Source organism: Larus michahellis, chromosome W, assembly GCF_964199755.1.
Source record: "Larus michahellis chromosome W, bLarMic1.1, whole genome shotgun sequence".
Taxonomy (NCBI): Eukaryota; Metazoa; Chordata; class Aves; order Charadriiformes; family Laridae; genus Larus; species Larus michahellis.
Genome location: NC_133929.1, coordinates 7,757,524 through 7,770,025, shown reverse-complemented (window position 1 = coordinate 7,770,025; position 12,502 = coordinate 7,757,524). Strand labels below are relative to the sequence as shown.

General features: G+C 39.6%; 1 protein-coding gene across 6 annotated transcripts in view; it reads right to left on the bottom strand.

Annotated features, from left to right (window-relative positions):
* The window catches only part of LOC141735691 (homer protein homolog 1-like), a 126,232-nt gene that overhangs the window by 43,605 nt on the left and 70,125 nt on the right, over nucleotides 1-12,502 (bottom strand). For 5 of the 6 annotated variants that reach the window (XR_012584816.1, XR_012584815.1, XM_074568778.1 and 2 more), the window contains one exon: nucleotides 6,352-6,494. The exons of the other annotated variant lie outside the window; for it this stretch is intronic. Coding sequence is in view for 3 of the 5 variants with exons in the window: in XM_074568778.1 (XP_074424879.1) it covers nucleotides 6,352-6,494 (143 nt within the window). In the remaining 2 variants the exon portion in view is untranslated. The remainder of the gene's footprint in view (nucleotides 1-6,351; nucleotides 6,495-12,502) is intronic. 6 annotated transcript variants of the gene reach the window in all.

Here is a 12,502-nt window from a genome sequence, read left to right as displayed (position 1 = left end):
TACCACCCTGCCAGCGAGTAGTCTGTGAGGGCACAAAAAGTTGGGAGGGGACACAGCTAAGACAGCTGACCCCAACTGACTAAAGGGATATTCCATACCATATGATGTCATGCTCAGTATATAAAGCTGGGGGAAGAAGGAAGGGGGGGACATTCAGAGTTATGGTGTTTTGTCTTCCCAAGTAACCATTACGCGTGATGGAGCCCTGCTTTCCTGGAGATGGCTGAACACCTGCCTGCCGATGGGAAGCAGTTAATGAATTCCTTGTTTTGCGTTGCTTGCACGTGTGGCTTTTGCTTTACCTATTAAACTGTCTTTTTCTCAACCCATGAGTTTTCTCACTTTTACTCTTCTGATTCTCTCCCCCATCCCAACTGGGGGGAGTGAGCGAGCAGCTGTGTGGTGCTTAGCTGCCAGCTGGGGTTAAACCACGACATCAGACTGAATAGCATTCAAAAACAAGAATTAAAAAAAATAATAAAGTAATACACACCCCCAGAACTACTTGGTAAGGAAGCTACGCATAACACTATAAAGAACATCCAAATACTAGTCTTTGAGTATAAATTCAAATTACAAAATATCACAAAACTTATAAACTGAAAACTTTTCTTTAAAGCCAACTTAACAGTTCAGCATGATTCACAAAGTATCTTTACTGTAACATAACTGAAATATTTAAGCTTGTAGAAGTAAGTAGTTGTAATACACAAAGTGAAAAATCTACTAAACAGATTTCTGCACACAACTTTTAATGAAAACTCAGTGAAGGAACATGAGCTAGCAGCAAGATTTTTGTTTTTTTCTTTGTTATTACAGCATTGGATTTACATGCAGCATTATTAAATGGTAAGCTATCTAAAAAATGAAATACCTAATATATAAACATTGTAAGTCCATTTTCACTAAGGCAACGAGTTAAAATTTCATATTAAAAACTTGTTTGAACACAAAAATAGGAATTTTAACGAATAAGCAACAAACGTACACATATATATTGTCTAATTAAAACATTATGTAATAGAAATTCCAAGTTTCATTAAATTTAGATGGAACATCTTTATATATTACATGAAAAAATGAGGCATAAGGTACAAGTCATAGTTGACAAGACTTTCAATATTTGTCCCAGAAGAATCTTCTTGTTTTAAGTTTTGTTTCTGAAAGTGTTTTATCCCACAGCTTCATGAGGTGCCAAAAATGGAATAAAACTTGTTATAGACAAATATGTTATCTTCAAAGGTGAAAGAGCAAGTTCACCAAACAGTTACCAAAAAACCCCAAGCAGCAGTTGCAGAGTTCGCCAGACACACTATTTGGCTTTAATATTTGAATTATATTCTAAGGCTAAATAAGCTCAGTATAGTATTTCTTTGGTATATTCAGGCCATCAGGAATTGTAAAGTATGCACCAGCAGGATTAAAACTTACATTTAAAAGCCAGGTGCAGTCACATTGGAAACGGTTACAAATTTTTTAGCAACTATTTTCTCTCCAAATGCCTTTTTATGGTCAACTTTTTTTAGTTGGGAAAAAAAATAATCACAATTTAAAGAATGTGGAAAATATTTTTTAAAAAAGTAATATGTCTGAGAAAACTAATATTTAGTTAAGAAAATACACACTTTTTTAGTCTTAATTATTTTAAATATTAGATTTTATTAACTAGCTTTTGTTAGAAAAAAGCCTTCCTGGACTATCCATTGTTCAGAAAATCAGACTCGATCAGAGTCTCAGCGAAGATTTTTAAAAATTCTAATGCCAGGCTTAGGTTACATTTTACTTTCATTTGTTTTGGCAACATTAACTAATGAGAGCAGTGCTCAGGTTATATTATAAGATGTGGGAGCTCCCAAGTAATATTACTTCATAATTCAACATTAACCATTATTGTTAGTTTAAAAAAGGCAAGAGGTTTAATTGCAAGAGTTTATCTTTCTGTGCAAGGCTCATAACCATTTAATAGCCTTCTCTCTCAAGCAGTTGACTAGAGTCACACTGCCTGTGAACAGTGTTAGGACTTTACAGATAAGGATAAATTGAAGCAAGTAGACTTTTGCTCTATTATGATCATGGGATATGAATAGGATTGTAGACATATATTGGAGAATGTTCATTTCAATACTTAAAATTATTTACTGAAATAATAAAAAAAATAAAGATCTAATAACAAAACTCTGGTGACTTAAGTAATTTTTTTTTCAGCTTTTGGGTCAGAAAATAACTATAAATACCAAAATAGTCTATACTTACTCTGCTGAAATAACATAGCCCCCAACTATCTACACTAAGACATACAAAGCACAGAAAAAATGCTTGCAGAAGAGGACATATCTGGCCAGAGAGGATGTGTTACAACAAAGTCCTGATCTAGTTAAAGATGTCCCTGCTTACTGCAGAGGGGTTGGACTAGATGACCTTTAAAGGTCCCTTCCAACCCAACACATTCTATGATTCTATGATTCTGTGAAAACGAAATTGAACATTTTTCATTGTGCGAAGATTAAAAGTGACAAGTAGTAAGATGTAGACTAAAGCATGACCTCCACACCTTTCATTTTGACCTTGCTAACTCCTTTCAGACCCTTCCAGTTCATACAGACATGAAAACTTCTTCATCACTGTCTTGACAACAACCCCCTTCAAACCTTTACCCCTGTTCTCTGACACAGAGATGACTGCACTCAGCTAAGCTCGCTAATGAGCTCTGAGAGGCTAACTCTCTCGGCAGCAACACAGTTACCACCTCACCAGCCATCCTTGCTGTGCGGTGCTGTGGCCCCTCATCCTGCCCATGAAGCTCCAACCTTTGCCCCATGGCTACCTGAGCTCCTGCCAGGTGGCCCCACACATGCCTCTCCCAGAGACCTGGGAGTCCTGGTGGACACCAGGATGACCATGAGCCAGCAATGTGCCCTTGTGGCCAAAAAGGCCAATGGCATCCTGGGCTGCATCAAGAAGAGTGTGGCCAGCAGGTCGAGGGAGGTCATCCTCCCCCTCTACTCTGCCCTGGTGAGGCCCCACCTGGAGTACTGTGTCCAGTTCTGGGCTCCCCAGTTCAAGAGGGACAGGGAACTGCTGGAGAGGGTACAGCAGAGGGCTACCAAGATGATGAGGGGACTGGAACACCTCTCTTATGAAGAAAGGCTGAGGGATTTGGGTCTCTTCAGTCTGGAAAAAAGACGGCTGAGGGGGGGACCTTATCAATGCTTATAAAATACTTAAAGGGTGGGTGTCAGGAGGATGGGGCCAGGCTCTTTTCACTGGTGCCCAGTGACAGGACAAGAGGTAACGGGCACAAACTTGGACATAGGAAGTTCCACCTAAACATGAGGAGGAACTTCTTTACTTTGAGGGTGGCAGAGCACTGGAACAGGCTGCCCAGAGAGGTGGTGGAGTCTCCATCTCTGGAGACATTCAAAACCCACCTGGACACTGTTCCTGTGCAACCTGCTCTAGGTGACCCTGCTCTGGCAGGGGGGTTGGACTAGATGATCTCCAGAGGTCCCTTCCAACCCTATGATTCTATGATTCTATGATTCTGTGGTTCCCTGTGCTCCAGCCTACACTGAGGACCACTCCTTTTGGATCTTCGCAGGGTAAGTATGTACTGTCATGCCAGAGCAGAATATAGTTTTCCTAATCGTGGAAGAAATGAACTTGTTACACTAGTGTTATTTCAGTGAAGCATGGCCAGCTTCAATGACTCTCATGTCCCGTATAGCTGAACTCATTGGAGGGAAGACCCACACCATCTTTTCTTTTGAAAAGCACCTAGAGATTGATCAACAGCTCCAGGAGTAAAGGCAAATATGTAAAAAACATTGCCATGCACAAGACAACACTCACATGCCCTTCCAGCATTATCCTTCTCACCCAGAAGCATTGGCTAAACTTTAACTTTGCTGAAACACAGGGTGTGGAAGAGGCTCAGTGATCGTCAGGAGTTACCAGGGAACACAGGGAAAGGGCTGTGTGGCAACTCCTCTCCATCACACATGGAGTGTAACCAATACACAGCAGCATCAAAAGGGCAGGGAACACGGAGGAGCACAATCCTTTTCTGTACCCGACGTGAAAAGACCAGGGAGTCTCCAATGATCGGGGTGTAAGATTTTGTTTAATTTTTTTTTTTTTTTTGGAAATCAGAGGCAGACAGACTTCCTGCAAAGATGCAAAGAGCACCCTTCCAGCCAGCACAAGCAACTAGGTATGTCTACCAAGTTGCCAATTTAATATTATGAAATGCCTCAACAAAAACATGCCCATTTAACCAGCACTAACACAGTCCTGGAGGTTTTACTTTCCATCTCTTTCATGCATGTGTTACATAGTGCCATTTTAGAGAGCCTTCATTACAGCTAACAATTAAATCCAATCAAAGCAGCAATATCCAAACTAAGTTATGTCATCAACTTGAAAAACATAATGGTGCCTGGGAAATAACTGGAATCTTTTGGAATATACATTTTTTAAAATGGTAGTTTTCCTCTGATTGAGACAGTGTTCCTTGACACTCACACACACACAAAAGGATTCTTTTTTTTCTATACAAAAAAATTGACAGAAAGCACCTGAAAGCATTTTCTGTCTGGATTAATTAATAATATATAAATGTCCTCACTTGAGCTTTTCAGTATTAAAAGTTATTAAAAGTAACCTATATGAATCTTTATTTATTTATAATAAAAACCTTATATAGTCCAAAATTTAATTAATTTCAAAGGGTTTGAAAACAATTGCATTTTCTTCAGTAATAGCTCACTAACAAGCTTGAAGCTACCATTAGCAAGACAAATGATTCTCATGTGAATCATCATGAGAAGGGACCCTCAAAGTGTAGAGTTACTGTCAGAAGACCAATTCTAGCTAGTGGTATTTAATAGGACAATAAACTAAAACCAAGCACTCACACTGCATCATGAAATAGATAGAAAAACGCAAAGCACGTAAAAATTTTGCAATGTCTATTCTACACCATCAAAAATTAAAACTGGGTAGTTTCAAAAAATATCATCAGTCATGGTCAATACAGAGCAAAGCATAGTTACTATATCGGCATACCAGAAAATATATTTACATATGCAAAGTGAGAGGGAATATCTTGCAGCTGTCATTTTTTTAAAAAAAACAAACACCACTACTCCTGTGTGGACTTTATCAGAACTCCTTTTCACGAAAATATTGATAGAGAATTCCAACACACAAACAGTAAGTTTAAATGAACTCATTACAGAACACTGCTGTGCAACATTTGTAATACTCTTTTAACATGCATGGAGGTCTCTTACAAAGTACCATTTCTTGTAAAACATGTAATAGATGCACTGGTGACAACTGAAGTATAAACACAATCACTCTGCTAGAAAAGTATATTTTTTTTCTCATTTGAAAATGTAAATTATTTTTTTCCAAAATTGTTTAATAGTAGTATTCTCTTACAAAAAATGAGGTCTTGAACAATTCCAATTCCATCTCTGCTCATTCTGAATTATTTGCATGACATATCTGACATCCTGGTGTTCCCCAACCTTTAATCAAGAGCTCTTAAACTCTAAACCGATTCAGACCATGTTTAAGAAGTATTATGAAAGAATTTCTAGCTTTGCTCTAAGTTTATTAAATATTTAAGTTACTCTCCATGGTCTCAGTACATAATGTGTTTTATTGAGTGTCCCATTTACAATCATTTCTAATAGACAAGATATACCCATCTTAACTCATTATTTGTATCATTAAATTAAAAGTCCTAGTTTTCTTAAAGAAGAGAGTACAGTATTGCTAGTGCAATGAATTATAATTCAGTCTGAAGCAGAACTACACTTCTCATGCTTCAAAAAAAAGTTGAAAAATGTTTACAACTGTCAGAGAACTGTTCAATTAAAGGCTGTTTTAAATTTTATAATGTGAAAGTGTTGTAAGAGTCTCTTTTCTTCCAACAACTCATCAGTGAAAGGCTAACATCCAATCATATCAGTCATTTAAAGAAAATGTGTGCAAAAATAATTTAATTGTAATATTCTAAGAAGCAGTTAACTTTACTAAGATCTCAAACATTGAAATAATGCTTCCTGTTAAAGGGACACCTGCACTAGCCAGTGTTCAAGGGCTTGCATTCAGCTGATTAAACTATAAAATAATGCCCTCCAAAATCTTAAAGAGATTTCCTCATGTTTTTTGTGAAAACAAAGATTATACTGCAAATCTGACAGCCAATCTTTTTTTTTTTTTTCTAATCACGCAATTTAATTCTTAACTTTGCTAGGTGGAAGCCACGACATGGGAGAAGGTCTCTTTAATGAGGAAGGACATAAGTATCACTTAATCAGGATGTGAGAATGGAATCTGTACCTATGGGTAAATGACAATGCGTTCTGGGTTGGTTCAGCTCTTGGTTCTGAGTTCTGCGTCACTTCTGGCATCACTCTCTCGTCATCTGTCCCATTAATACTTTCTGGCGTTAAAGGAGACTGAATATCCCCTCCAGCTGATTCCTTAAGTAAAACAAACGACACATTAGAATTACCAAGCAACCTGCTCAGGAAGGCTATGGTGTATATAAGCACTGACATTAATTCTTAAATGAGATACGGACTTTAGGCAGTATTAATGTGAGGCTCACAGATTTCCAGCATCCCTCATGGTCATATTTCATCATGTGAATTTAATTAAGAAGTGTATTACCACAGGATTCACATTATCTTGCACAAAGCACAACTGACCTATGATTTCTTTCCAAGTATCCAGCTTCCTGCTTATTACAGACTTCTCTCTTACCTGATATTATATTCAGCCCTCAGACAGCTACACAACAGGCGACTATTGACACCCAGGATTCTTATCTCTTACTTTATATTCTAACATGGTGAAACAAATAATTCTGATATTTGTTTGAAAATCTAGCTTTCATTTTGTGTATTGACCAAAGTGAACAGTGGAAGGGCCATTGGTGGTGCGTTCACAGTTTCACCTATGAGCTAGCTGTAAATAAAATTTGTTCAGCACAGTCCTCACAAAACTTTTGTAGACACGTTAGCCTGGCCTAGCTCTTGGCTGGTCATGATATTATCTGGGAAGGCGAATACTCCAGTTATACCCAGGCAGCTACTGCTACGCAACCAGACACCTGAAAAGCTTATTGGCTGTCTTCCTATCAGAAGGCACTGGTGCAGTTTTAATCAGCCTTCATCGCGCCAACGCATACATTTATGTTTTGTCCAACAAACACTATTTTCCAATTTCTAGTCACTGAAAAGTACTTCCTTTTTAAAAAACAAAGTACACTCTGTAGCTCACATCCTAAGTTAGAACATTATAGGCTTTTCAGTCCCTGTATGTGGTTTAATTTTAATATTTTCTTTCCCATTATATACTTTTTCAAGCAATGATTTTTGCAGGAGATAAGCGAATCATATAAGCTAAGTAGCTCATCTCGATTTTAAAATGTCTTAGTAGGCTTTTAGTAATCAAGTGGTAACATTTAACTCTAAGATAGAAGAGTTTCACGCATAGAGTTAAATGGATGTCATGGAGGGGTGTCTATACAGCAGAAGACTGGTTGAATTACAGTATTTCCAAAAGCTAAGCATCTCCTATGGCCACACAGCCTTTTACCATCTGCATGGGGAAAGAGATAAAACTGCTAGTTAATGTTATTAAACTGAAGCACAAGCACAGTCTCTGGAAAGCAAGCAGCTCCTCTTCCCAGCTCTTTGACACTGCGGAGAAAGCTGAAGAACAGCAATCTCAGAGGAAATTGCAAAGTGTCTGAAGATGATCATGATCTTACAAGATCAGGGTCTAATTTTGAGCCTCCACTTGCAGCCTTCAACTAGGATAAGACTTTTTGAAAGCCAATACTGAATCTGATCCTATATCTATAAGAAATGTTGCCCTTGACTTTGAGACTTGACCAGATGGAAAAACTCAGTTCTTTGAAAGAAAATAAGATCTGGCTGTTATCATCACCTACCACAAAGCACTCGTCACTTAACCAAAAATATTGTCGTTTAACATTTTCATTACACTTTAAATTATATTAAGCATTTGCAGCACAACAATTGTCAACATTTTGCTTTTATTCTACTGTATTTCTGACATAGTGAGAGACATATCTCACTCTACAATTTGAATTAGTGAGTAATACTGAGTTATATTAAAACATTTTAATGACGACTTCAAGTTCTATTATATTTAGCATTCATCAAGTTATACAATGCACATGCACAAGAGTCTCCATTCTGCATCTTCTTATTAAATTCCTACTGATTAAAAAGCAGAAAATAATTAGTTTACACTGGTTTATTACACAAATATAAACTGTTATTTATAATATAAATGTAAATTATTTTATGAATGTAAATTGTTACCTACTTTTGGGAAGAATCCTCTTATTTTATACACATATTATCTTGTGTTAATACTTTAGAAGTCAAAATTAAATCTTGATTTTTACAGAACAATTTTACTGAACTGAAACTGAATTGAAATTAAGCATCAAAGGAGAGCAGAGTTGGCAAGATAATCAGGCACAGGAATTATTTTATACAAATTATGTGGTTTTGTTTAATATTATCCTCTGATTTGATAAACAGTTTCCACTGCCCTTAAATGAAAGGCATTATGAACCCAAGAGTTTCTCTGTTATTTCCTCCTCTTACCAAACTACACTAGATGTTCTAAAAAACATATACCACATCCCACAAAATCTGTCTTGCTTGTATCTTTAAGCTAAAATTCCTACAACACTATTATTAGATACATAAAGCCAGAGCATTATTAAAATATTTTAAGTATGAATGCATAAAAATTATTTCAGCAGAAGAAAATTGTGCAAGTTCCATCTAGGCTTATTTTTCAGTAAAGTACTTTCAGAGACATCTAATTTGAATGTAAGTCAAGTGACAAAAAATTAATGCAGACAAACATCACAGTCTAGGTAATACCTAAAGGTTCACTCCCTGCAAATTCATGAGGGGCTGATCATACTAGCATCAGATTCTAGTATGTATTTCTTCCACCAATACAGGTTAATCAGTGCTCTCACACACTCACAACTATCCCTGCCTGGTAAATAATTTATTATGAAGCTGGCTATGAATAAAGCACCAAATACAAATGAAAAAAAACACTTACACAGACCAAAACTAAGTTTGCAAATAATATATTCACATTTTATATTATTTGGAGAGAATAAAAGAATTCTAGAAACATTTTTGTGAGACATTCGTAAATAATGAAGTTTTTATTCCATATCCTTATACCTTCACATATCCACTTCAAATTTTACAGAGTTGGTCAGCTGAAAAAGATTTTCACCTCTCCCTCCTAACTGGAAGAGCGGGTTAACTAAGACCCTATATGGAAAAAAAACAGTGCTTAAATTGAAAGTCTTCCTGTAAACCAATGACATATTTTTAGGCTTGATATTTCCCACTCACGACAGCTACAAATAGATATTTCATACATTTGAGAAGAAAGGATGGTACAAAGACATTATTATATCATATATAGGCTTTTGGAGGATATTGAACTTTAAGTCACTTGCCAGTCCTGGACTTACGCATGGACTGAGGATTAATATTTTTCAACGTGACAAGTAAATGTGAGAGTCTGCTATTTAAGAGTTTTTCAGAGACCTGCATTGTCTAAAGGAGCCTTGGGCCTACTAATAAGTATCCAGGACTGGTGCTGACAAGCAGTATAAAAATGACAGTTGCCTACAATATACAAACTAAGCATAATAGAGGGGAATTCATCAAAAGATGCCTTAAATTTCAAAATCTTATAAACAAAATGCATGTACTCACAAAAGAGTCTCTAAAGTAAAACGAGCTGACTTCATAGCACATTGACTTCACCTTTTAATGGTGATTAAATATGGAATAGAAGAAAAGAAGGACTAGGTGATTCTAAAACCATGAACAAACCAAACCAAACCAATTCCAGCTTCGTTTTTTATTAAGTAGTATACTGTTTTCTCATTAAGTATTCCATACACTTCCCTGGCATCGCTGTTCTTCACAGAGCTCTCTTCAGTACTGACTGGCAATGGCATACAGCTGCCCACTACTGATTCATAGAATCATAGAATCATAGAATTGCTGAGGTTGGAAGGGACCTTTAAGATCATCAAGTCCAACCTTTAACCTACCCTGACAAAAGCCACTTCTAAACCATGTCCCTAAGTACCAAATCTACCCTTTTTTTAAACACCTCCAGGGATGATGAATCCACCACCTCCCTGGGCAGCCTATTCCAATGTTTAATAACCCTTTCAGTGAAAAAATGTTTCCTAATATCCAATCTAAACCTCCCCTGACATAACTTGAACCCGTTTCCTCTCGTCCTATCACTTGTCACCAGGGAGAAGAGGTCAGCCCCCATCTCTCTACGACCTCCTTTCAGGTAGTTGTAGAGGGTGATAAGGTCTCCCCTCAGCCTCCTTTTCTCCAGGCTAAACAACCCCAGCTCCCTCAGTCGTTCTTCATAAGGTTTGTCCTCCAGACCCCTCACCAGCTTTGTAGCCCTTCTCTGGACACGCTCCAGCACCTCAATGTCCCTCTTGTAGCGAGGGGCCCAAAACTGAATGCAGTACTCGAGGTGGGGCCTCACCAGTGCCGAGTACAGGGGGAAAATCACTTCCCTAGTCCGGCTCACCACACTATTCCTGATACAGGCCAGGATGCTGTTGGCCTTCTTGGCCACCTGGGCACACTGCTGGCTCATATTCAGCCAGCAGTCGACCAACACCCCCAGGTCCTTTTCTGCCGGGCAGCTTTCCAGCCACTCTTCCCCAAGCCTGTAGCACTGCATGGGGTTGTTGTGACCCAAGTGCAGGACCCGGCACTTGGCCTTGTTGAACCTCATACCATCGGCCTCAGCCCATCGATCCAGCCTGTCCAGATCCCTCTGCAGAGTCATCCTACCCTCAAGCAGGCCGACACTCCCACCTAACTTGGTGTCATCTGCAAACTTACTGAGGGTGCATTCGATCCCTTCATCCAGATCATCGATAAAGATATTAAAGAGAACCGGCCCCAGCACCGAGCCCTGGGGGACACCACTTGTGACCGGACACCAACTGGATTTAACTCCATTTACCACCACTCTCTGGGCACGGCCGTCCAGCCAGTTTTTTACCCAGTGAAGAGTACACCTGTCTAAGCCATGAGCAGCCAGTTTCTCCAGGAGAATGCTGTGGGAAACAGTGTCAAAAGCTTTGCAAAAATCCAAGTAGATAACATCCACAGCTTTTCCCTCATCCACTAAAAGTGGGTCACCTTATCATAGAAGGAGAACAGGTTTGATAGGCATGACCTGCCCTTCACAAACCCATGCTGACTGGGCCTGATCACCCTGTTCTCCTGCATGTGCCGTGTAATGGCACTGAGGAGGATCTGTTCCATGACCTTCCCAGGCACCGAGGTTGGACTGACTGGCCTGTATCTCCCTGGATCCTCCTTCCGGCCCTTCTTGTGGATGGCTGTCACATTTGCTAACCTCCAGTCAGCTGGGACCTCCCTGGTTGTCCAGGACTGCTCATAAATGATGCAAAGTGGCCTGGCGAGCACTTCCGCCAGCTCTTTCAATACCCTTGGGTGGATCCCATCCGGACCCATAGATTTGTGCACCTCCAGGTGCTGAAGCAGGTCCCTCACCGTTTCCCTTTGGATTACAGGGGCTTCATTCTGCTCCCCATCCCTGTCTTCTAGCTCAGGGGTCTGGGTACTCAGGGAACAACTGGTTCTACTGCTGAAGACTGAGGCAAAGACTGCATTAAGTACTTCAGCCTTTTCCTCATCCTTGGTCACTATGTTACCGGCCCCATCTACTAGAGGACAGAGATAATCCTTAGTCCTCTTCTTATTGCTAATATATTTATAGAAACTTTTTTTGTTGTCCTTGACAACAGAAGCCAGGTTTAGTTCTAGCTGGGCTTTGGCCCTCCTGATTTTTTCCCTACATAGCCTCACTACCTCTTTGTAGTCCTCTTGAGTGGCCTGCCCTTCCTTCCAGAGGCCATAGATCCTCTTTTTTCTTCCCTAAGTTGCAACGCTAGCTCCCTGTTTAGCCAGGCCGGTCTTCTTCCCCGACGGCTTGTCTTCCGGCATATGGGGACAGCCTGCTCCTGCGCCTTTAAGACTTCCTTCTTGAAAATCATCCAGGCTTCCTGGGCTCCTTTGCCCTGGAGGACTGCCTCCCAGGGGACTTTGTCAACCAGGCTCCTGAAAAGCCCAAAGTCCGCCCTCCGGAAGTCCAAGGTGGCAGTTCTGCTGACCCCCCTCCTTGCTTCTCCCAGAACCGAAAACTCTATCATTTCATGGTCACTGTTCCCGAGACAGCCTCCAACCTTCACATCCCCCACAAGACCTTCCCTGTTTACAAACAACAGATCCAGCAGGGCACCTTCCCTAGTTGGCTCTCTCACCAGCTGTGTCAGGAAGTTATCCCCAGTACATTCCAGGAACCTTCTAGACTGTTCCCTCCCTGCTGTATTGTA